Here is a 27978-nt window from a genome sequence, read left to right as displayed (position 1 = left end):
TGCAGCCACTTGCTCTTCCTCAGCAAACGCCATTAGTGTCTCTCCCTTCAGTCCAAGCGGCTCCCCTCATTCAATCCACATGTCAAACTCCATGACAGATGGACGAGCGGTCAATTTGAACTCAGATCACAACTGCAGCACCGTGGTTTATGCGTAGTCTTCCTTGTCTGCTGTTTCTGTGACACCATAAAGCCTCTTACCACTGACAGATCTTGTCGCAAAATGTCTGGATACACCTTGGGACTTCCTTCCATTTAGTGGACATGTGTTGTTCGTGGTGCCGAACCCAGCTTGTTCTCTAACGACTGCAACCTAAGGTGTGCGCTTCACGAGTATGAACGATCGTAAATGTTGTCGGCTACCACTCAAATGGATCTTTGTCAGTTGGGGTCTGTGGTTTCTGAATGACATTACAGTTACCACATCAACAGCGTAACGTTTTTGAAACTTCTATCTCAAATAAACATATTCGAAGTCAAATGAGGAAGTTCACCATGACATACAATGTCCAACTGCAATTCCGACATCGAGTTGTTTACGCCCAGTGTCCCTGTCCTGCTGGCTCAGCTCAGTCATGTTGACCTCATCCTCTGGGGCTGTCCAACGATCGACTCATGTGGGATTGTTCTCTCGTACGCTGGCCCGTTCAGGATGATTGAAGAGCCTAAAGGAATTCTTTCCCGATGCACAATCGTAATGAGCTTTAATCAACCTGATGATAATCGGCTCCACACGTTAACAACCGCTCTGGACATTACCACCTCGTTCACTCATCAGAGTTACATCGAGCACGGGGAAGATCGATGCACACGTCTCATCACACGTCACCTATCTCTCTACATTTCCCTCAAGTCAGATCAGCTATGGCAGCATGCAACGGAGCAGTGCGTCGCTGCGTCCACTTTCCGCCGGTACTTCAAGGGTCGCCATCTGACCATCCCCCAGGTAGATGCCTGGCCCATCCCCATCTCCTTGAGACACTTCCCTCTCGTGGGTTTATACAGTAACACAGAATAATCCCGAGTGGAGGAAGTAAAGGAACAGCTAAGTAATCGAAGACAAGATAAGGCTCCAGGTCCAGATAACATGCAAACTCAGAGTATTGATGGAGGTGGCTGAGAAGGTAAGCGAGATGTTAATGGATATTTTCAATAGTTCCCTGGAGTCAGGACAGGTACCGGAGGATTGGAGAGTAGCAAATGTAACAACATTACTTAAGAAAGGATCCAGAGAAGAATTGGGAAACTATAGACCTGTTAGTTTGACTTCAGTTGTGGGGAAGGTGTTGGAGACATTAAATAAGGACCAGATGAGGAACCATTTAAATAAATACAAACTAATTAAAGGTAGTCAGCATGGGTTTACCAAAGTTAGTTCCTGTCGAACAAATCTTTTAGAGTTCTATGAAGCAGTTTCTGATTGGTTGGATGAGGGAATGGTATATATATATATATATATATATATATATATATATATATATATATATATATATATATATATATATATATATATATATATATATATATATATATATATATGGTATATATGACAGTATATCTAGACTTTAAGAAGGCATTTGATAAGTTACCACATCGGAGGCTGTTAGCCAAAGTGAGGGCTTGTGGAGTAGTTGCTCAGGTAGCTAATGAGATTGCAAATTGGCTGAGTGATAGGAAGCAAAGAGTAGCTGTGAGTGGGAGGATGTCTTGCTCGGAAAACTACCTCGGATGTGAGTAGTAGGGTATCTCACGGATCAGTACTCAGACCATTACTATTCATTATTTACATCAATGATTTGGGATAATGGGGTGAAGAGAAAGTTTTCCAAATATGCAGATGATACAAAGCTTGGAGGTAAGGTGGATAGCAGAGGGGGTGGTGATCACATACAGGAAAGTATTGATACTTGCATTGATTGGGCAAAAGATTGGCAGATGTAATTGAACCTGAGCAAGTGTAAGGTGTTGGGGATGGGAAGAACAATGAAAATAAAGATTACAGGATGTAAGGGGTAATGTTGGAGCGTGTCACACAGGAGAAGGGTCTGGGGGTGGTAATAGATATGGCAGGTAAGCAGGCAGCACAGTGCTAGGCATCTATAGGTAAAGCAAATAGGGTTTTAGGTTGTATTCGGAGGGGGATCAATTATAAATCGAGAGGTGGTTTTGACACTGTATAGGAATTTAGTGAGGGCCACATCCAGAATATTGTGTGTAGTTTTGGTCACCACAACTCAGGAAGGACATAAGATGCCAAAGCAAGGGTTCAGCGCAGGGCTACTCGATTGATTCCGAGCCTAGCTAGACTCAGCTATGAGGAGCGGCTGAAGGAGGCAGGGCTTTATTCACCAGAAAAGAGGCGTTCACGAGGAGATATGATGGAGATGTTTAAGATAATGAAAGGTTGAGATAATGTAAGTGCAGAAGAATTAATCAACAGAGTAGACAGTGATCGGATCAGGGGCCACAGCCTGAGAGTAAAGAAGAGGAGAGTTAAGACGGTAGTGAGGAAGGGGACTTTCACTCAGAGAGTAGTTAATGCATGGAATAGTCGTCCTGAAAAGGTAGTGGCAGCAGAAACAGTAGATAAGTTTAAATTGCAATTAGATAGATACCTGGAAGTTTTTGAGACAAAGGGGTATCGGGATGTTGGCAGGTCTTGTAGGTATCTTGAGTATGGATGGGTGACTACCATGTGTGTGGAGATCTCATCAAGTGTGTGGTTGATGTTGTGTGTCTCTCTTCCAAGAACTGTCTTCACCAACTCCACCCCCCCATCCCCCCGGAAAGAAAAGAACTGTAGAAAAAACATTTTGCATTTTTCTTTTTCATATAAATTGGCCTGGTGTTGATGTGATGCAGGCCCGATGGGCTCAACGACCCCCTCCTGCATCTAGATTCCTTGTGATTGTTCAAGGAGGAAAATTATGCGTGCATGCATGTGAATTTTGAGATTATTGCTCTGGAATATAAAGTGTGATACAATTTTGCTGTACAAGTACATTCATACAAATTCGTAACATCATAAACGAGAGAGTTCATTGAACACGATACCCCATGTCATGTTCAAATATATACTTCAATTTTGATAAAATGATTATTTTAAAGTTCGTTTAAAAACCAAGTTTCGCGCTATGAAGCAGTCTTGTACACCACCCTATAGAACACGTACAAGTACTGCACTGCAAAACTGGAGGTCTTGGAAATATTATGAAGGTGATTTTCTGGTTGACAATCTCCAAGTATTTAATTCAATTTAAACAAGGAAAAGAGCAATCAGGGATTGCAGACCCTCGCCAGGACTTGTTTTGCGTGGTGGTTGTGCACTGGTGTGTTATGCAATTTATAATAGACATATCAACTAAAACTGCCACTTTACAACTGCCTGCAGTGATGACCGGGTACCAAGACATCCCACTTTGATTGGACACCTGACCGTGACCCATGACGTTTTTTATTAGTACTAGTATGGGCCCGTAGGTGTGTGCCCGAAGGTGAGTGCCCATAGGTGAGAGCCCGTAGGTGAGTGCCAGTATGTGCAGCCCTCTCTCTTGCCCCCCCCCTCACTCACCCCCTCTATTTGCCCTCCTCTATCCGCCCTAGTCTCGCCCTTCCTCTCTCCCCCCTCCTCTCTCGCAGATATTGGTCGACAGATAAATGGCCGTAACTTGGGAACTGCTCGTCCGATTAATATCAAACCTCGAAAAGGCACATCCGCGGGTCCCCAGCAATATTCCTGGCAAGTTTCAATCAGATCGGACCATCACTCGCGCAAAAAATTTTTTTTTTTATAAAAAATTAAAATAAACATTAATTGTGACGTCATTCGTGACGTCATAGCACCGTATCTTGTCATTGGTCGACAGATAAATGGCCATAACTTGGGAAACGCTCGTCCGATTAATATCAAACCTTGAAAAGGCACATCCAGGGGTCCCCGGCAATATTCCTGCCAAGTTTCAATCAGATCGGACTGGCGGTCGTCGAGAAACGGCGGTCGCAGACAAACAGACTCACACACACACACAGAGATTGCTGGAATTATAGATAGATTACTATTATCATTATTATTATTGAATTGAATTCAGAAATGGGATTAAAATAAATTCAATTCAAATCAAATGGAAGACCAAATTGGTACGGCACTGTATTGGAGTCGTCAGAAGCAACCCGAACAAGCAATGAGGTCATCAGGAGGAACCTGGAGAGGATTCACATTTCAGCTGCTACTCCTCTACCCTCAAACCCATCCAGGCACAGCCAAGTGAGCCTTATTCAAAAACAACAAAAAACCCACATCAAAAATTTAAACTATTCTGGCTGCCAGACCATGTGTCCGATCAAGTGGAAATTTAAAACACTAGTACGTGCCCGTACGGGCAAAAAATAATAAAATAAACTTTTAAACCGCGAACCAGAAACAAAAACCACACAGGCCGTCGCTCTCGCGTGCCCATACGTGCGTGGCCGTACGTGCAAACCAAAAAAATTAAAAATAATAAAACTTTCAAACAAATACACAGGCCGTTCCTTCGCTCAAAAAAAAAAAACTTTCAAACCGCGTGCCAGAAACAACAACCACACAGTCCATTCCTTTGCTCTCATAAACGACGACTGAATTGGGGCATTGTGTTTATCTATAAATGCGCATAAGAAATCGAGCCCTTTCCCCCATCGTAACCGGCACGGCCCGTGACGTCATCGTCAGCCGGCCGTGCACCGGCCGATGCAGCCACGCCTTCACAGCAACGTGTCTTGTCATTGGTTTGGTAAATAAATAGCCATAACTTGGGAAGCACTTGTCCGATTAATATCAAACCTTAAAAAGGCACATACTCAGGTCCCCAGCAATATAGCTGGCAAGTTTCAATTAGACCAGACCAGTGGTTGTCGAGAAACAGCGGTCGCGCACACACACACACACACACACACACACACACACACACACACACACACACACACACACACACACACACACACACACACACACACACACACACACACACACACACACACACACAGCTGGAATTGTAGATAGATGTATTCCCATCACGACTAGATCACAATTGTGAAGTATCCCCTCAACTTAGTAAGCGGTTCCAGAGAAAACATTATTTAATTTTTTCTTAAGTCCAATTTTGATGCCAAACCATGTGACCGATGATGTCATATGTGTGATCCTTTTGTTCCTCATTGATAGGTGGTCATATGTGTAAAGTTTCACCTCGATCTGTTCAGCCATTTCAGAGAAGATTTTTGAAGGTTTTTTTTTTTAAGCAATGTGGCTGCCAAATTACATGACCTATGACGTCATAATTATAATTAAACATTCAACATGAGTGGTTGCACCAATGGCGAAAATTTCATCCATCCGACAAGCAGTGGCGGAGACAAACACGAAAGTTCTTTGCGGACAAACGGACCCAAATACAATACCCTTCTCCTTCGGCGAGGGTAATAACAGTTTGAAGAGGTTTAAAGATATATAAATGAATTAATTCCAGGTTTCACCGCCATTTAACCCAGTGTCTACTAAATCACCCGATCCAACACGTTACATTAGTTCTTCATACCTGTTGTTTGTGTCCTTTATAACGTCCTTGAAAACAGCAAGTTTCCTGTTCGGAATGATTTTTTTAAATTTTGTTTTAGTGCTACACAGGCAAACATGGTAATAAAAAAAATATTATCTCACTTCTCTCTGTGTGTGCACAATCGGGATGGATTCAAAACCAATACCTGGTGAAGCGTCAAACTTGTCTTCCTATTCATGTTCCCATTTGTGTTGAAAATCTCTCTTCTTCTTCTTTCGGCTGCTCCCGTTAGGGGTCGCCACAGCGGATCATCCGTATGATCCGCATAGTGATTTGGCACATGTTTTACGCCGGATGCCCTTCCTGACGCAACCCTGGTCGCCTCTTACAACACAGGGATATGGTACACCTATTTTAACCGGGGTATACACTGGCCCAGTATACTGGTACTCATTTTGCCGACCTCGGAAGGATGACAGGCTGAGTCAACCCCCTGGTGTATTAATTCAGTGGCCCAACGGGGCTTGAACTCAGGACCTTTTGGCTCCCAAGCCACTGCCCGAACCACTGCGCCAACACCAGGCTTATTTGTGTTGAAAATATAACATTCAATTTAAATAAGTTGTTCCTCGATCATAAACCGATGAGAAACTCGTAAGATGGACAGACTGACCCTGAACCAATTGCTTAACCCCACCTTTCACTTTGCCTGCGCGGGGTAACAAGGGGATCAAGAGAGCATTGAACCAGTACAGATACATGAGTTGTTTGGAACAGCCACCTTGCAAACAGTTGGGACAGCACTGTCCAGGGATGGGGACAGGGTGGCTGCATGTCTCTAAACATTGCGTCCGTTTGCATTCCACCTCTCCATCTGCCTGCCACACATGGATAAAATAGAAAAAGTACGTTAAAAAAAACAAAACAACAAACATGATCTGGAATCTTTCCGGTAAAGAATTTTTTAACAGTGTCATCAAATTCCGTTTTGCATTTTGTGTTAATAGGCGGACAATGGGACAGGCAGGCGCACCACATGCATGGCATCTCGACTCCAACAAACCTTGCACATGCACACCTCACATGGGTCTCCTGGAGACCACAGTTGTCCAACTGGCAACAAAAGACCATTATCATCCACCAGGCACCCTACCAGGGGATAAAAGACAATTAGACAGAAAAGACTTTTCAACAAAAATAAAATAACAACAACACGTGCTTAACGTCATTTGCCTTTTCCCGAATCAAAACCTATCACCCGATATTCTCCTTCCAGGCCTTGTTACAACAATCGATACAATGTCACAGTGGCATCGTAGGTGGTGTATAGTCTTCATACCATCAGCCATGCTGGTCTATCTCTATACCGCCACAATATACCTTCCTACTATAAATAAATGAACAAATATTGTACAGAACCGCTGAACCAATCGAAACTTCAGATCCATTATCGATCGGCCAGCAAGCTTCAAGTTTGTGAAGGTGAAGTAGCTCTGCAAAATAAAATGGCTGGCAAGGTTTCAAAAATGTTAACTTTGAAGGTGCGTCAAAGCCTTCATTTAATGTTAGGTGTTACTGTCTGTAAGCCTTGATAATTGATAGCAACTGCAGTTAACGGTAATACCTGTTAAGAATCATTGAAGGTTCATGGAGGAGGTTGGCGACATTTTATTCAATTTGAGTCACCCGAACAAAATTGGGTTATTTATACTTTAGTAAAGCATCAAGGAGATTGCTGTTAGCTAACATGAAGTCACAAATCAACAAATTAGAGTTACTATCTCTCTGGCTATTCTCGGAGAACTGCCTTCACGCCGGTGAGTCTGGCATGTCACTCAAGCAGATCGACAGGGACTGCAAGCGGCCATCTCTCTTCAGGACTGGTCTCCCATATCTACATCTACTGCCCCTGATGTTAACTTGGCCTGGGACCATTCTTCCACAGAAACGTTCTCTCTGTTTCTGTCTCTCTTACAGATTCATCCCATCTCATCTTTAGTTATCCTACCCTTCTTCCCACACATGTTACACTCAATCATGTGGTGAGGAAGATGCTCTGAAACGACTTGCCTTCTCTTCCTGGAAAGCAAATCCGACCGAAGGCAATCTCAGTGAATTCCAAAAAGCCTGCAACAAGTGTGTGTCCACTCTCAGGAGAGCCATAAAACAACATATGTCCAACCTCAAGAATGAACTTTAAAACTGGCCTCCCTCCTCCAAACCTGATGGTGCCTTGGTAAATCTGTCTCTGGTGTACGCTTCCCTTACATCCCTCCCCCCTCTTCAGATAGCACCACAGCTGACTCCGCTCATGTGAAGGTCGAATGCCTCAATTCTGTGTTTGCTTACAAATGTTGTGTCCCCAACTTCTCACTCTCTGTACACATCCTTCCCTGTCATGTCCAATTGCTTCTGGACTCTGTATCTTTTGCACCTGAGAAGGTGGACAAGTGTCTGTCAACCCCTGACTCTGACTCTGCTACTGGAAGGGACGACATCAACTCACGTGCTCTAGAAACCTGCTCTGCTGCTCTTGCACAACCTCTCTCTGCCCTTTTCACCATGTAATTTTTCTGGGGTCTGGCTGGTTTAATGGGTGCAGAAAAGATCATGATTTTGGATGGGGGATGACTTGAGTTAGTGGTGAACAGTTGTCTCGAAGACCTGGAGGCAAGAATGAGTGTGTTAAAATCATGTGTTTGAGCAAATTTGGCCCAGACGTAAAGAATTATATAGAAATCAAAGAAAAGGCCAAACACAGATTTTATATATATATATATATATATATATATATATATATATATATACATATATATACATATATCTTCTTCTTCTTTCAGCTGCTCCCGTTCGGGGTCACCACAGCGGATCATCGGTATAATCCGCATAGTGATTTGGCACATGTTTTACGCCGGATGCCCTTCCTGACGCAACCCTGGTCGCCTCTTACGACACATACATATATATATATATATATATATATATATATATATATATATATATATATATATATATATATACATACCAGATGACCAGTGAACCCGTTGGGTTCTCATTGTGACAACAGTTGATAAAAAAATCATTTCAAAAAATATATATAAAGATAGCTCCAGCGAACTATACCGCTGAGGTTGTTTGCATTGATCAAATAATCCCGAAAAGTACTCGACTGAATCCCGGTAATTGATTTTTTAAAAAATTTTCGTTGCCCGATTTGAACAAAACTTGACACTGCACACCACAAGAGTAAGGTGGCTCTAAAATGTTTGCGCTATCGTGCACCATTGTGGCTGTATTTCAGGAACATACACATATATATATATATATATATATATATATATATATATATATATATATATATATATATATATATATATATATATATATATATATATATATATATATATATATATATATATATATATATACACACACATTGTTGCGGTTCTCGGAACCACATGCATCCAACACATAAAGTGGTCCCAAGACAGTTATGCCATTAATATGCGTGTAGATATTCCCTTCCCTTTTGTCCAGCGGGACAACAGGGGTGTGCGTTGCGAGGATCTCATAGCTGGGTTTGCTTACATCATTTCATTTCTAACTTCATTCCTACTCTTCTTTACTGATTATTCCTGAGGTAAATCAAAGCCACGTGCACCCTTCGCTGTGAGATGGGTCCTCAACAAAGGCCAAGCAGGCATTACGCTGGACACCCCTCCAAAGAAAACAGCCTGCCAAACGCATGCACAGCGGTAATTTCCACCCAATGGACAGGAAACACACCCAGCACGACGCCCACGCTGCACGGAATGCATACCGAGGCCGATAATAGAAAGGCAACCCCACGCCACGTTGGGCGGGATGCGAGTGTGCAAGGCGCAAGTGGCGCATTCCTTTCAACCCATTTCTGGACTCATTATTCTCGGCATTCTCTCTTCCCTCCATTTCTCCATCTGACACATGTCTATAACCTTTTCATTCCAAACCTCCATATAATTATATAAACGATCGTTCCCCCTCAATTTCTGACATATGGGTGTTGGCCCAGCGCACACGATCGCAGAATTGGGCGAATGCGCGAGCTAACCACGTGGGCCATGGGAATGTGCTCGAAGAGCCCTGCACGGAATGTGCAAAAAAGGCAGACCAGCGCTTAGCTCATGACACCTTATTGGACACATCTTCCCGTCTGTGCATGGGTTTGTCATAACATATTACCTTCTCGCATCTACGGCCAGCAAAGCTGCAATCGGGCGGAGGCATGTTGTACAGCTCGGGCCACGTGGCGCACATGGAGCAGGCACATTGACCAGCGCTGGTCGAGGCGCCCGAGCGGGAATGCAGGACCCTCGGCCGGTCGTCAGAGCACGACCCGGGGTTTTTTGCAAGGCAATTCATGACGCGGAGTTCGGTGTGGGCGATTCACATCATGTCATGAGGTCAGAGCAAGACAATTCCACAGCGCGGAGTCGTCTTGCCGGAAATGAAATATTGCAGTTTCCGGCCATCGCGGCCGGGCTGCGCAGGGGGTCGAGGCCAATCAGAGTGCCCGATTCGGGTGACAACAGCGCTTTGGGGTGGCCCCCTGCCCCACGCCACGGGCTTATAAAGGTCCGAGTGGAGCTTTTGATCGCTCTCTGCCCTGCCTCACCTCCCGCTCAAGCTGGACTTCTATATGTCCTCGGCTCTGCCCTCCTTCGTCTTATGCGCACACTGGACCACTTCCTGCCTTCATCGCTTGAACTCCACCTCCTGTCGGCATCGCCTGGACTCCACCCTCTCCAACCGAGTCCCTCCCTTCGCGCCGATGGTCACGTCTCCTTCACCGGGCCGACGCTAGCTGCATGAAGCCCCCTGAAGCAAGAGACGACGTGCCAGCTGTCAGTGGGTACTGCACCACAGAGTATCCCCTCAAACGTATTGGTGGCCTGTTCAGGCAATCAATTATACTAAGGTACCGAGAGACCGTAGCCTCAACTCCTCTCCTGTCTTGCTGCAATACCTACTCTTTATCGGTGTGTGTGTGTGTGTGTGTGTGTGTGTGTGTGTGTGTGTGTGTGTGTGTGTGTGTGTGTGTGTGTGTGTGTGTGTGTGTGTGTGTGTGTGTGTGTGTGTGTGCGTGTGTGCCTGTCCACATAAGTAAGACTGCAGAAGATTATTATGATTATTTTGCATTGTCTGCTCTGTGTCCCCTTTTGTAAGTTGCTTGTTTATTGTCGCACCACACCTTTCTTCCCTATCTCTGCTTGCACACTCCAATAAATCTATTGATCGTACCACATACCCTTCCTCACCTGCTTGTGAATAAATTACTATTAGGAATGTTCCCAGCTCGTTTTTGGCTTTTCTTTCATTGAACCAGCACGGTCCGATGAATTTATTCCCAACAATCTGTTCCTTTGAGCCGGTACGTCCTTGGCAGTATCGCTCGGCTGCATCCGATCCAGTAAAGTGATCCGGTCAGGACAAGGCGTACCGAGGGCGTGTTCCCCGGTAATTAATTCGCGTGATTAATGAGGTAACCCGTTAACCCATAGACAGGAGGACCCGAGGTCACGCGGTTGAGTTATTGGCGTTCATGGTCGGTTATCGACCCGCCACATCACAGAATTATCCGTGTGCGACGGCCTACAATTCCGTGGGGTCTGGTGGGAACCGAGATAGCTCCCCGCTAGTGGTCTTCTCACCCGACCCCCTGCCCGCAACAACACACACACACACACACACACACACACACACACACACACACACACACACACACACACACACACACACACACACACACACACACACACACACACACACACACACACACAAGCAAATACAACCCGTCACTTCACTGACAGAAATATTAAAGGGGGGAGAAAGAGGGAGGGAGAGAGAGAGAGAGAGAGGAGGGAGGGAGAGAGAGAGGAGGGAGGGAGGGAGGGAGAGAGGAGGGAGGGAGAGAGGAGGGAGGGAGGGAGAGAGGAGGGATGGAGAGAGGAGGGATGGAGAGAGGAGGGATGGAGAGAGGAGGGATGGAGAGAGGAGGGATGGAGAGAGGAGGGAGGGAGAGAGGAGGGAGGAAGAGAGGAGGGAGGTGAGAGGGGATAGAGAGAGAGAGAGAGAGAGAGAGAGAGAGAGAGAGAGAGAGGGAGAGGAAAAGAAGGGAGGGGAGGGAGAGAAGAGAGAGGTGAGAGAGAGGAGAGAGAGAGAGGAGCAAGGAGGGATGAGAGGGGGCAAGCTCAGAGGGTGTGAGAAAGGGGGGAGCGAGGAGAGCGACGCCTCACCAAATGTCGCTATACACTCTGGGAGGGGGTTGGAAGCAAGGATGATGGAGGAGAGAGGATGGCAAAGTGGGGAGGGGGAAGGGGTTTGGGAGGAGATAAGCATGAGGGGAGGGGATTCTTGACTTGCTTTGGGTAGAGGGACTTGAGGGGGAAATGGGGGGAAGGGTTCTCGACCTACATTTGGTAGTAGAACTTGTGACGGGAGGTCATACAGGATTGGATGAAATGGGGTACGTTAAAGCAGCACGTTAATGCAGCACACAGAGACTGCCTAGAAATGTCCATGGGGTGGATAGGGGAGGGGAAGGCAGCATGATGGGAAGGGAAAGCAGCATAAGGGGAAGGGAAGGCAGCATGAGGGGAAGGGAAGGCAGCATGAGGGGAAGGGAAAGTGGCATAATGGAAAAGGAAGGGAAGGGTGATAAAATGTTCCCAAACAGCAACATTTTCTTTTTAACCGCTGGGTTCTACATAAAACCGGTCAGGAGCATTTAAAGCTCATGCTATATACCAAACAAAGGCCCGACTGCATACAAGCATGCTCGCACATGCAGCGGCCTTTGCACTTCTCTGGTCAGCTCCGAATCTGATTCACACATGCTACACTCTAGAAGAGGAGGAGATTGGGACCATACTCTGTGCAGAGTGTTGGTGCTGTGTAAGCAGTCCCCTTGGCTATTGGGCACAATCCTGGACGGGTCACCACTCCGACACAGGATACCAGCATGGTGGCACTCATTTTGCCGACCTCGGAAGGATGACAGGCCGAGTTAACCCCACCTGGTATTAATTCAACATCCAAGGGAGATTTGAACTCAGGACCCGAGGATCCCAAGCCAACCACCCGAACCATTAAGCCAACACCAGGCATGCTTGTTCATCCTTGTTCAAAATACCTGCATCTGCATGTCGTTGTCGCCAATTTGCAGCATTTTCACTTTGCGTTGTAAAATTCTGGTGCAAGGATAGGACTAATGTGATAAAGACACACTTGTGAAACCCCAAGCAATCTTCAGTCGACATAATCTCCTCGATTGCTGTGATTGGTGCAAAGAACGAAACTGAAAAAAGATGGAAACTTCTTCTTCTGTGAAAACAACATTCAAACCTATCTCGTTTGAGCAGACAATGCACAAAATCGTCTGATTCATGCTTGCTTAAGGAGGGTTAAATGCATGGACATTCCATATGCATCATTGTGAGGAATGTGTATGCGATGTAAGAATGACTTCAATCACCACGGTGAATTGCTTAAAGAGTGGAGGATGTTCTGCAAAGCCTTCACATCGCAATATTCAAGTGATAGAAGGCACTCACAAGCAAGTCCCATGTGGGGTACACACTATCGCAGGGGCAGACCCGAGGCGAGTCTCGGGTAACACCCAAGAGTCTGGCATGGTTATACGACTCCAGTGTGGGGCCACCTTGAGAAGCGCAGGTGAACTGATATCTGATATGACTTGCTGGGCGTACACAACAATTGACTGTTCAGGGAGTTCTGTATATTCAACAATTCAAATCCAAAAAGCTCACTTTCTCATTATCTTATTTTATGCAAATAAAAAAATTTCGATTCATCCAAATGGGAGTATTTGTAAGGGGAAGGGAGAATGGAGGAAAGCTTGCAAAGGATCTTACACATTTATTTTCATATCATTAAAATTAAGGACATTTATAATATTGATAGAGACTGAGAGTCATACAGACATCGATGGATTACCCGGCAGTTGTGTCTGACAGTGAGGACAACAGTCCCCTGGATTTACTTCTTGCTGCGCAGGTGGACACAGAAGAGGTGGACACTGCCGAAGTCTGCATTGCATCTCTCCAGCCTGATCAGGACGTATAGAGACCATTTAACATCTCACAAAGAGACAGGCAGACAGAGAGGTTGATAGACAACAAGACATCTCTTGCCTGGCATGTACAAGTTGTACAGTTGTCTGCAGGAGAAACAAATACACTCCCATCCTCATATGGTTGACCAAGATGTATGCATTCACCTGCAGAAGAAAAGAAGAGACAAAATGTTTCAAGAGATAAATTTATACTGTATATGTATGTATGTATATATATATATATATATATATATATATATATATATATATATATATATATATATATATATATATATATATATGTGGGGTATGCTCACACATTGTCAGCACAAACAGAACCTGCTTCATACATAGGTACATAATAAATAGCAGCAGTTGCAGCATGATCTACCATTGTTTCCATTGTCTCGGGTCGTTGACCTGCAGTGAGCACAGGCTGTGTTACGTTTGTGGGGGTGGTTGGATATTACCTTAGAACAGATAGAAATGTATTATATGGAGTAGCAAGGTCCATGTCCGAGTCGCTAGCCCATCTCGACGTGATTAAGTCGGGAACGTAAGCTTAAGGATTGTCTTGTTTAAATGTGCACCATATGGGGGATTGGGCCTGGTAATAATTAATTAGGGACTAAGATTAAGGAAATTGTACATATAACCTCTTGCATGTCCCACCAGATGAGGATCCCGAGGTAAGGCCGAAACAAAAAGAGAGAAGGGAGGAGCTTGGATCACCTCGAGAGAGAGGAGAGGAACGTTTCGTCGCATCCCGAAGGGTGGAGCCTTGGATCTCCTCTGAGGGGTGGAGTTTTCGTTACCCCAAGAAGGGAGGAGCCTGGATCAGGTGGGTTCGGTGCATTTGGCGGATTGGGAGATCTGAGATAGGAGCAAGCGCAGGGAGTGCTTTGAGGAGGATTGCAATTCTGAGACTTTGAGAGCGCCAGAGAGTTTTTCTGGGTCACGCTGGTTTTGGAAGAGAACTGAGGGGTTTGGAGGTGGTTCACAGAATTCTGAGAGAGTAATATAAAAAAAGGGACTTTCAGGAAGGAAAGCAGGGAATTTGAAGGAGGTGGGTTTGGGGTGGATTAGCGGGGGTAGAGAAGATCGTGGTTTTGGAAGGGGGAAGATAAGATATGGTGGAGAACAGCTGTTTTTAAGACCTGGAGGGAAAAGTGGGATTGAAGAGAGTGTGGGAGTTTGTTCCAGATGTGGGAAAAAACAGAGGAATGAAAGAGTGAGCAGTGATTCTTGATTTTGGTAGTTTTACCAGAAGGGGGTTGTTCGCAGACTTTGAGCGCCCTGCGGAAATATGGGGGGGGACTGACATCTCAGACAGAGCAAGGGAGGTGAGGTTGGAGAGGAAACTGTAGAAGACAGAAAGGCCCCATTTTATTTTCCTGCATGCCTCGTGCTGCAATATTTGATGTGCGCTTCAAAATAACATGAAGAACAGATTTAGGGAAAAGAACATAAAACATAGCCAAAGGATTTATGGGGCAGCGTAGAAACAACAGGATGGGAGGGAAGATGAACGTCTATCTACAAGTTATAGCAACGCATATCGAACATCACAATTAATGACGTTATGCTTCTTCAAAACAAATAATAACAAATAACTAACATTATACGAAACAGTTTTACCCGAAAAGGGCAATTCCTTCAACAACATAATGAGACAGACCTGAACAGAAGGGACAGCAAAGATGAGGCAATGGCTCATTACAGATGATAGGAGGACAACTAGGAGTGATGCAGTTGACCTGTCCCCCCTAAAAGGACAAAAATAAAATAGGTCAGAAATTCAAATGATGAGCTCATTCATCAAACGAGCATAGCCAGATGAATAAACACACTTTCATTGAAAGGGTAAACACCACCTCAACCCAACGAATACGCGAAACATCATCCGAAGGTAAAATGAATCATCAGTCAAGGATGACTGTGCCTCATTTGATACTATTTTAATCAAAAGGACTTCATTTAGAGGAGATGTGACATAAGGGAATTTATGAGAAGAGATCAGGACAAATATAAGCGTGAAAGTTAAAATAAAAAGTACAAATATTTATTTTCCCAATTACAAAGAAGGTAACTAAAAGTGAAATGAAACTGATAAACAAACTCACCAAACACACACAAACAGAGCAATTGTTCAGGCCACCAGGGAATGTTTCTCCTTCATTTCTAACTTTTCCCTCATGTATACAACCTACACAAAAAAAGAGGAAAAAATTTAAATCAGAGGTGAATCTGGTAACAAAATATAAAATATACAAAAGGACATTGAAAAGTGGTGTCAGAAGTGGGATCTCAGAAGTCCTTTGAGATTCTGCTTCTGAATGAAGCAGCTTCTGAAGTTATACAGGAAATTGATAGAATCGTTCATTGAATGGTTTAGACTTTAGATGATTAAATGTGACAACCAGCTCAATAACATGTTAAATGCTGTCAAGGTTTTGGAGACGAGAAAGATGATTTTACAATTGATGATTATTGAGACAACTGTGCCAATGTGCTCGAGTAGTTCGTTGGGTGTCTGAGATGATCGAGTCGTAGAGATCTTGGAGTTTAAATCAAGAAAACTGACACGATGCGGATTTGACCTTGAGACAAACAAGGACAAATGTGTCCAAGAGCAGCGTCCTAAAGGTTTGCCGGCTAAAAAAAAAACAACAACAACAACAACAACTTCCGATATTTCATCACGTGCCTTGATTAAGCCAACAGCGAGACCCATCATAGTGTATTTACGAAATAAATACTGTATTTACTAATTTACAATACATTAAATGGAATAATCTTTAAATAGTAACGTGAACTTTTCGAAACTTTAAAGCAAATGTCCGAATATATTTAAAAGTTCATGATAGACGCTCTCAAAAGGCACCCTCAATGCGAGGATGTGTACAAGTGTTTAGTATTTATGGAGATCCGGATACTGTATACAAAAGAGCCAAGTCCTAATATAAAAGGTTTTGGAAGAAAAAGAAGAAGAAGAAGAAGAAGAAGAGAAACAACAACAACAACAACAACAACAACAACAACAGCAACAACAACAACAACAACAACATCATTTTTCACATGCCAAGAAGGGAGTTTAGAAAATAAGGGATTTTGTCATTTCCATGGCTACAGTCTGCAAGGGCTTGAGTGCCATCTGGAAGCCTCCTAGTTTGGAGGTTATGTGTTGGCATAATTAATATACATTATTAATGTTGGCATCAGCATGTCGTGTAATAGAGTCAGTGTGCTTCTTTTATTGAATGTGTGTATATATATATATATATATATATATATATATATATATATATATATATATATATATATATATATATATATATATATATATATATATATATATATATATATATATATATATATATATATATTACAAGCAAATACAACCAGTCACTTCGCTGACAGGGACAATAAAAGGGAGGAGGAGGGAGAGAGAGAGAGGAGGAGGAGGAGGAGGAGGAGGCAGGTGTAAGGTGAAAGAGGGGAGGGGAGGTGGAGAGGACGAAGGAGGGGGAGCTAGGGGGGATGTGGGTGGAAGTGGGGAGAGCAACACCTCACCAAACATTGCTATTCACTATTGGAGGGAGGGGTGTGAGAGAGAGAGACAGACAGACAGACAGACGTGTGGGATGGGAGGGCTGCATTTTATTAGGAGGCGGGAGTGAGGAGGGGACAGAGTGAGAGAGGATGGTGGGGGAAGGAAAAAACAAAAGACAGGTGAGGGGTGGTGGTGGGGTTGGCAAAGAGAATATGTGACACTTAATGACCAAACACGATGTCAGAACAGCTGTACACACAATGACACAACAGCTGTACACACAACGTAAAGTAATCCACTGGCACATCTGCAAAAACTTTGATATCCCAGTGCCAGAAAATTTGTGGGAAAATGAACCAAAAGTAATCACTGAAAACATTCAAGTACCGCTCACATACAACCTCATGATCCCATTGAGCGTGAACATCGAAAACAAAGCATTGTGACCAGATATCATACTTTGGTGCAAAAAAAAAAAGAGAGAAGAAGGCATTGCTAATTGAGGTGTTAATACCAGCGATTTTGGACTAAACGATGCAGAAATCAAGAAAATGACCAAATACCAAGACCTCAAGCATGAAGTGAAAATATCCTGGAAGCTGAAGAATGCCAAAGTTGTACCAGTGATGACAAAAAACCTCATGGGAATGATGAATAAGAACCTCACAGAGATATTAAAAAACATCCCTGGGAATATCACTACAAACGAACTACAGTTGAAAGCCGTCCTGGGCTGAGTAACAATCCTGAAGAGAGTCCTCGGCACAAAACTTTGAAAACAGAAAACTTCACATCTTGGTCCGTGATCGTGACCCCTTACTGAAATAAAGGTGGATACTTTGAGCCCACCTTGGGAGGACTCCATTTCACATTCTAAAACCCACATACACAGATACCAGATACCAATCAACGATGCGCGCGCGCGCACACACCCGTTATGGTGTGATGGTAACACAGCTTATATACGTACACACATAAATTACATAAAAAACAACAAACACAAAGATTTACCTTGAAACAGAGTTCTTTGAAAGAGGAAATCAAGTGGGAAATTAACGAGATTCAATTGAAAAATATATCAAGGCACAAAATGTCAATCTCTGCACTCAGCCTTCACAACCAGATCACGGCAAACACCTGGTCGGATGGACCTTATTGTTTTTATACATGTATTGATGTCGAAGTGAGTGGTGGATTATATTAGGAGATCACACTGAAGGTTAAAAAAGCGATATCCTGTAAAAAAATAAAATTGCACATTTTCAGCAAATGCGACACCTGCCGAGGCACCAACCACACGGAACCGCAGGGCCCAACACAGGCGGAAACGTACGTCTGTCGAATCGATATTCCTTTGAGAGCACGGGTGCTTTTACTGAAGCGAACAATCAAGCAGCTTGGAGAGCGCTCACCAAGTGGCTTCAGCATTCAAACTAGCATTCCAACGAAACGGTTGTTAAGAAACGGCGAGTTTGGCATACGATTAGCAAAAAAGAAAACATACCCTCCCGGAGACGCCCGAAATGTCAAGCCATGAACGCTAACGTCTCCGGATGTTTGTAAGCATTGCAATGTACCCAGCGATTCATAGCTATGATGAACAGGCATTCGATAATATGAGTGAGGAAAGTGAAAACAACAACTTTATCGTGAAGAAATTGTTGCGGCCTGTTCCAAGTCATGGAATGGTTGAGCAGGCCAAAAAACATGGCGGCTTCAGACCCCAGCGAGGTAACCCAGGAAACGTCTTAAGACCCAGAGAGCGAGGTGGCCGAGGATCGCCTGATGAAGGATATAATTAAATAAGGCAGTTAATTATCTTCAACAGGGGTGTTTTAATTAACACAAACACCCAATTATCACTCTTGCATTTCCTTGGAGTTTTCTTAGTGGGCATGCAAAGTTTCAGGCTGCTAGGTTTTATAGTTTTAGAGTTATGGAGGAGACACACACACTGACACACTGACACACACACACACACACACACACACACACACACACACACACACACACACACACACACACACACACACACACACACACACACTTTTATTAGTAGAGATGTGAATGGAAGGAAAGACAGACGTGCGGTGGAGCATTAATGACAATTCATTCTGTTTCGTCAAAATGATTCTGCATAGAATAACATTGAAGATGGAAAAAAAATAATGTCTGAAATCCATTTTCTACCTGTTACACTATAAACCTGGCCTGGAGACAAACACCGCCGGATGCATCCGGAGTCAAACCATTTGGACACAAACACTGTTCGGTCACATACGATGACAAACTCCCGTCCGGACGCATCCGGAGACAAACTCCCGTCTGGAGACAAACTACTGTCCAGCCAAGTACGGAGACAAACTCCTGTCTGGACAAATACCGCCCGGACATAAATACCGCCTGGAGCCAAGCCGTCCACAGACAAAGACTGCCCAGACGCATCTGGAGACAAACTTCTAGCCGAAGAAGTTGCATAAAGCAACCAAGAAGGCCTACGCAAGGTAAGCGGGAGGTGTCAATTTCTTTATATAATCCTCGCCACCTGGGTTTAGTTGATTGGTTATTCCCTCCATTCACAGGTTGGAGATGTGGGTGGGTCTTAAAAAAATTATATGTATACACATATATATATATATATATATATATATATATATATATATATATATATATATATATATATATAGATATCAAACCGTGGTGTCTGTCCATGCATTCATTCATGTCTCCCGTTTATGGCAGCTGCTTCCCATGCTGCGTTTGAAAAGCTGCACAAGCAGGCAAAGCTCAACATTCACTTTTAAAGGTAAATTTTATTCAGATCTTCATGGAGTAACACACAATTCAAAATTGCTATATTTCCCCTCTTGTTAGATAAATCAAAGCTCCGCCACCCAATGTTGCACTACCATTTTGTGATGAACGGTATACGTAGCTCAGAGCTTTGGCTCTGAGTGACACCAAGATTGCAACAAAATTAACCTTTTTAAGTCCATGAAATAATTAAAAGTTATAGATCAACTTAAACTTTTCCCGTCACTGGGGCCGGGTACTTTCGCTACTTCTTTATAAATGAATATAACCTACAATGGTTAAAAGTATCACCTGATAAGCAACACAATAACCTGAGTGCAAGAAAACAGAGAATAATAGAATATGTCATATACGGTAAGAGCATTTCAACTAACTGGGGCAGTGTGAGCAGCAGGAACCAGGGATGGAGCAGTTGGCTGGGCAGGAAAGGTCCTGACATGAAATGACACCTCCCTGTAAGAACACACAATAAAGATAGGGAATGTCAGTGTATATACATACGTGCACATGCATGCACACACACATACCTCGCACCCCATCCCCAACATTCCCACACCTCACCCACCCTGCCCAACACCCCCAACATACCTTGCAGATACATTTTCTGCAGTCACTTGAGTTGAAAGGAGATCCTTCTGGGTAAAAGGATCCCTCAATCCAACAGCCAGGAGGACCAAGGTATGAGGAGGTGGGTAGGGGAGTTGCAGGGGGGAAGTGCATCGAGGGAGCAAAGACAGCAGAGGGGATTCCGTGGGTATGATGGGGTTGAAGGGAGGGGGCAATGAGGGGGGTTGAGGAAGCCGGTTGTACAAGTGAGGCAAAAGAAAGCCCTGAGAATGAGATGGAAGGTGTGTATTAACACACCATATGGATGGCTACCAAACGTTAAACAATGAGGTTTGAGTTATTATCTTTTGTCTTCCCTCACCCTTCACCGACAAAGAGCATTGTAATACTTTCTATAATTCATGCAAACATGAGTCACCTATCAATCTGCACCGCATTCTCTCAGGCAATCACTATTGTGTGCATGTGTTTATACCATCTGCCATCTTCAAACTCCATGAGCCTTGATGTGGCTGTCTTACCCTGACAAGAAGCACGGTGTGGGAGGCATGGACACATAGAACCGCGACCACTGGGCAGCTGCGAGCTGCAGGGTCTGTGGCATCGTGGGCCGCACAGCACCAATTCTGGAACAAGAATGCACCACTGGTTATACACCTCACAAACTAATCCCTTCACCCCATTCAACCATTCATTTACTTACTCAACCACTCCAACACTAAACTAACCACCAGCCTCAGTGCGGTAATGGTCAAGAGCATCTGCCCTACATCTGAGAGGTCGGTGGTTCGAAACCTGGCAGAATCAGACTAAAGATGAAAAATGGTACGTGCCGCTTCCTTGCTCGATACTCAGCATTAATAGATAAAAAATATAGAGCATGGACAAACAACCATTATTTGGTAATAATAGCACAGGTTTTGACTGGCCTTATGACCTCCTCCTGCATCGAAATTCCTTGTAAGGGAACTCACATTACATTAATTATATTATTAATATTATTATTATTATTATTATTATTATTATAACTCGGATTATACTCCAATGTTTAATGTTGCACATTTTGTTTGTTTGTGCAATTTATTTTTCTTTGCTATGTTTATCCAACAGGATGCAAAATAACCTGTGAGTGGTGAGAACCCACCAGTATCTGTCCCTATTACAATTAATGGTCTTGTTTGTGTGTGCCTTATAATGTCCCTATTACATTGGTTTTGTCTATGTGTCCCATCTCTGACACAGCTACATTGGCTAGAACTCCTTTGAAACTCTTCCCCGACCCCAACCCAAACTCACCAAGGCAGCGAACACCTCCTGGTGCTGGGAGGAGCTGGTAACCAGGAGGACAGACTCTGGCAGCTGGTCTACAACCACCCACATTGCACCTGACTTCACATCCATACAACCCACAGCCTAAGAACAGAGGAAGAGGAGGAAACTGAGGTACATGAAGAGGTAGCAAAGGAAACACTAAAACGGCATTCAGTAGAGCGCATATCTCTGCCAGGCTGAACGGTATAAGTTTTGTACCCCAGTAATAGGGTGGATCTGCATCCGGACCTGAACTAAAATCGAATTTGCTAGTCTTGTCATCTACCCAACTCATCCACCAAGTTTTGTCATAAGTCATCCGCAACTTTTTGAAATATCATGCTATATATCGTTTTTGGTCCAACCTCTCAACAGTGAAGAATCACAAAAAAAAAGTTAAAACATTCTTGGATCCGGATCTTCACTAAAATCGAATCAATTAGTCCCTGTCACACACCCAACCTGTCCATCAAGTTTCGTCAGAATTCGTCCATAACCTTTTGAGATATCGTGCAACATATCGTTTTGGTCCATCTCTCAATGGTGAAGAATCACTTAAAAAAATTCTCGGATACGGGTCCAGACAGACAGACAGACATGGGTGAAAACATAACCTCCATCTACCTTCGGTGGCAGAGATAATAAGGGGAGAGAAGCAAGTTGGAATAGGTGTTACCTTGTAACAGCAATGTGTTATGATATCGAGGCTCATGGAAGCTTTCACAAAAACACGGGAACTCACCATAATTACCATATAGTATACTGAACCACAGCATTTATGATAATGCGCCACAGCCAATAATAAACACCCAATGTTCTTTTAAAAGGACTTACCCACAAAAATAGGCTTTGCTTAGTTATAGCCTTGAAGGGTACTAGAATTAGTTACCACATATGTGGTTTTACTTAACCAACTGAAGACACAAAAGTCTGTTCAGATTCTCCATACAAGTATACTATAGTGAAATAAAATATGGTAACCCAAAGTGCTTTACAAAAACTTTTATGGGATTTTAATGAATGGTTATATTATCAAAACATAACAGCCATAAAGCTGAATTGCAAATGATTTACAAGATCAAAACAAGTGATAATCATAACATAAGAAACAGATGAACATCATCATAACATAATAACATCGATATATAATTAAATGGAGCAAGCCAATATATTTCTAGCCACGAACAGCACCTTTTATGATGTAATAAATAAGCAGCATTTATCTTTGTTGTTTGTGTTCCTTTTGGAAGAGCATAATATAATATATTGCATACGTTTTGTTAGTACCTAAGAGGTCATGGGCACAAAAAATATCCCTCCCCCTCGCGGTGTGTGTGTTGGGGGGGGGGGTGGAGGCGACTTACAATTTTCGCCTGTACATGTACCATAATGCAAATGGTTTACTGACCCCTACTGCAGACAGGGTGAATTATTAGTCACACACACAAAATATATTTGCCCCACCTCCTCCACACCCATCCCCAACCCCCAGGCTAGAGCGGGTGATTCTAGTAATAATAACAAGGCAACATATGAACTTAATCATAACAACATAAATACATAACCAGAACAGCAGAATAACACAATCACAACAGCATGTAAAACAATCATAACAAAGCAAAATATGAACATAATCATAACATAAATACATAATCATAACATAATAAGATAAACATAAAAACATAATATATTCATAATAAAGCAAAATATGATTACAATCATAACATAAATACATCATAACAACAAAATAACACAATCATAACAGCATAATAAAACAATCATAACAAAGCAAAATATGAACATAATCATAGCATAAATACATCATAAGATAACAAGATAAACATAAAAACATAAGATATTATAACAAAGCAAAATATGAACATAATCATAACATAAATACATTATCATACCATAATAAGATAAACATAAAAACATAATATAATCATAACAAAGCAAGATATGAACATAATCATAACATAATAAGATAAACATAAAAACATAATAATAATAGAGCAAAATATGAACATAATCATAGCATAAATACATTATCATAAGATAACAAGATAAACATAAAAACATAATACATTATAACAAAGCAGAATATGAACATGATCATAACATAAATACATTATCATAACATAATAAGATAAACATAAAAACATAAAATAATCAGAACAAAACAAAATATGAACATAACCAAAACAACAGAATAAGAATCATAATAACATAATTATAACACAATAACATATTCAAAACAATAAAATAAGAAAAAAGATGTCGTGCAGAGCACAGTATTTGCAAAATCCACCCCCTCTCCAAAGGTTGCCATGGATACATCAAATTGTCCATTTCATCAAGATGAAAATTGACAATCTTAATCAAAGCTGAGGTCAATCAGATAAAAATTCTTTTTCAGATTTAAAGGGATGATTTTAAAAGTTTGACCTTGAATTGACCTTTTGATCTCAAAAATAGTTGGTTTCCCAATTCAGTGATGCAATATGCAAATCCTGTTCAAATTTAAAGTCAATCGGATGAAAAATGACGATTTTAGGAATCCGACCTCAAGATGACATTTGACCTCAAAATCAATGGGCTTCTCCGTTGAGACTACCTCTCCGTTGAGGCGACTGACAAACAAACAGACAAAATAAAATCGACTGACCAATATACTTGAAGAAATTTTTGATTTTGCAGGTAATAATCATAACAAAGCAACATATGAACATAATCATAAAATAAAACTAGAAAGAGTAATCAGAGATTGGAGACCCATGCCACGGCCCGTTTTGTGTAGTGTTTGTATACTTTTGTGTCGTGCATTGTGTGGTATTTGTATACTGGAATGTTACATAATTAACAAGCAAAAAGCAAAGATGACATCATCAGGAGGAACCTGGATAGGATTCAGGTTGCAGCAGCTACTCCTCTACCCTCAAACCCATCCAGGCACAGCCAAGTGAGTCGTATTCAAAAATAATAAATCAATTTTAAAAAGCAACTCAGATTTAAAAAAAAAAAAATTCTGCCTCCCAGACCATGTGTCCGATCAGGATAAAACATGTATTCCACATCACTACTAGATCATAACTGTGATGTATTTATGCTGAATGATGAAGTGGTTCAAGAGAAATAATTTTTAAAAGATTTTTGTTCAATCCAAGAAGGCTGCCAGACCATGTGACCTATTAATTATTTGTGAACACACTGGTATCCCCAAGGCTTGGGGAAGATGGGTGTGAAGTTTCCCCTTGATCTGTCCAGCCATTCTTGAGAAAAGGATGTTTAAAGATTTTAGGGAAAATCAAATATGACTGCCAAAACATGACCTATGACATCATAGGGTGGGAACACGAGATTCCATGTGGATAGGTGGTCATACCTGTAAAGTTTTGCCTCCATTTGTTCAGCCATTTCAGAGAATGAGATTTTTGAGGGTTACTTAAAAATATATATACAGTGCCTATATAAAGTCAACGCCCCCTTTCAAATTTTTCACCTTTTGTTGTCTTATAACCTGGAATAAAATTACATTAAAACAGACCTTTTCCACCTTTATTTCCACATCATAGCCCACAACTTCCAAGTGAAAAACAAATTCTACAGATTTCAGAAAATTAATGAAAATTACAAAACTAGAATACCTTAGTTGGATCAGTGTCCACCCCCCTGAGTTAATACTTGGTGGAAGCACCTTTGACAGCAATCACAGCTGTGATTCTGTTGGGATAGGTCTCTACCACCTTTGCACACCTTGATTGGGCAATATTTGCCCATTCTTCTGAACAAAACTGGTCAAGCTCAGTCAAGTTGCATGGGGAGCACTGATGGACAGCAATCTTCAAGTCATGCCACAGATTTTTGATTGGATTTAGGTTGGGGCTCTGACTGGGCCACTCAAGGACATTTATCTTTTTGTTCCTTAGCCACTCCAATGTAGCTTTGGCTGTGTGTTTCGGGTCATTGTCATTCTGAAAGGTGAACTTCCATCCCAATTTCATCTTTCTTGCAGAGGGCAGCAGGTTTGACTCTAGGATTTTTCTGTATTTTGCTCCATCCATTTTCCCTTCTATCCTGACAAGTGCCTCAGTCTCTGCTGATGAGAAACATCCCCATAACATGATGCTGCCACCACCATGCTGCACAGTAGGGATGGTGTTCTTTGAGTGAAGTGCTGTGTTGGGTTTGCGCCAAACGTAACGTTTTGCCTTGAGGCCAAACTTGCCATCTTGGTTTGGCCAGACCACAAAACGTTTTGCCACGTGGCTTCAGAATCTCCGGAATGGTTTTTTGCATTCCTGAAATGAGACTCCAGGTGGGCTTTTTTGAGTAAAGGATTGCTTCTTGCCACCCTACTGTACAGGCCAGACTTGTGGAGTGCTTCGGATATTGTTGTCACATGCACACAGTGAGTGACCAGTCTTTGCCCTAAAATCATGCAGCTCTTTCAAAGTTGCCAATGGCCTCTTGGTGGCCTCTCTGATCAGTTTCCTTCCTGCTTGGTCATCCAGTTTGGAGGGACAGCCTGATCTAGGCAGGGTCTTGGTGGCACCATACACCTTCCACTTCTTAATGATTGGCTTGACTGTGTTCCAAGGGATATTCAAGGCCTTTGAAATATTTTATACCCATCCCCTGATCTGTGCCTTTCCACAACTTTATCCCGGAGGTCTTTTGAAAGCTCCTTGGTTCTCATGGTTGAGTCTTTGCTGTGAAATGCACTACCCAGCAGAGGAAACCTACAGGAACAGCTGATTTTATTCTGAAATAATCAGAATCACTACAATTTAACACAGGTGGAGGCCAATTAACGAGGTGTGTGATTCTGAAGGTGATTCGTTACACCTGAGCTAATTTACAATTGCTATTATAAGGGTAATGAAAATGAGGTGGTTATGAGATGGATAATGAAGAATGAGGTGGTTGTGAGATGCATAATGAAGAATGAGGTGGTTGTGAGATGGATAATGAAGAATGAGGTGGTTGTGAGATGGATAATGAAGAATGAGGTGGTTGTGAGATGGATAATGAAGAACCAGGTGGTTGTGAGATGGATAATGAAGAACGAGGTGGTTGTGAGATGGATAATGAAGAACCAGGTAGTTGTGAGTTGGATAATGAAGAACGAGGTGGTTGTGAAATGGATAATGAAGAACGAGGTGGTTGTGAGTTGGATAATGAAGAACGAGGTGGTTGTGAAATGGATAATGAAGAACGAGGTGGTTGTGAAATGGATAATGAAGAACGAGGTGGTTGTGAAATGGATAATGAAGAACGAGGTGGTTGTGAAATGGATAATGAAGAACGAGGTGGTTGTGAAATGGATAATGAAGAACGAGGTGGTTGTGAAATGGATAATGAAGAACGAGGTGGTTGTGAAATGGATAATGAAGAACGAGGTGGTTGTGAAATGGATAATGAAGAACGAGGTGGTTGTGAGATGCATAATGAAGAACGAGGTGGTTGTGAGATGCATAATGAAGAACGAGGTGGTTGTGAGATGCATAATGAAGAATGAGGTGGTTGTGAGATGCATAATGAAGAACGAGGTGGTTGTGAGATGCATAATGAAGAACGAGGTGGTTGTGAGATGGATAATGAAGAACGAGGTGGTTGTGAGATGGATAATGAAGAACCAGGTGGTTGTGAGTTGGAAAATGAAGAACGAGGTGGTTGTGAAATGGATAATGAAGAACGAGGTGGTTGTGAAATGGATAATGAAGAACGAGGTGGTTGTGAAATGGATAATGAAGAAAGAGGTGGTTGTGAAATGGATAATGAAGAAAGAGGTGGTTGTGAAATGGATAATGAAGAAAGAGGTGGTTGTAAAATGGATAATGAAGAACGAGGTGGTTGTGAGATGGATAATGAAGAACGAGGTGGTTGTGAGATGGATAATGAAGAACGAGGTGGTTGTGAGATGCATAATGAAGAACGAGGTGGCTGTGAGATGCATAATGAAGAACGAGGTGGCTGTGAGATGCATAATGAAGAACGAGGTGGCTGTGAGATGCATAATGAAGAACGAGGTGGCTGTGAGATGCATAATGAAGAACGAGGTGGCTGTGAGATGCATAATGAAGAACG

General features: G+C 42.6%; 1 protein-coding gene across 1 annotated transcript in view; it reads right to left on the bottom strand.

The window, feature by feature from the left end:
* The window catches only part of LOC147010187 (uncharacterized), a 59029-nt gene that overhangs the window by 9476 nt on the left and 21575 nt on the right, over positions 1–27978 (bottom strand). The window contains 10 exon segments of the mRNA XM_085860986.1: positions 6315–6411; positions 6597–6682; positions 8040–8197; positions 13529–13811; positions 15325–15412; positions 15770–15852; positions 20388–20466; positions 20602–20843; positions 21102–21206; positions 21877–21993. Coding sequence (XP_085717112.1) covers positions 6315–6411; positions 6597–6682; positions 8040–8197; positions 13529–13811; positions 15325–15412; positions 15770–15852; positions 20388–20466; positions 20602–20843; positions 21102–21206; positions 21877–21993 — 1338 coding nt within the window.

Source organism: Eptatretus burgeri, chromosome 17 (assembly GCF_056783735.1).
Source record: "Eptatretus burgeri isolate ZD-2024b chromosome 17, Ebu_testis_v1, whole genome shotgun sequence".
Taxonomy (NCBI): domain Eukaryota; kingdom Metazoa; phylum Chordata; class Myxini; order Myxiniformes; family Myxinidae; genus Eptatretus; species Eptatretus burgeri.
Note: the sequence above shows the minus strand (reverse complement) of the source record. Positions and strands in the feature narration are given on the sequence as shown.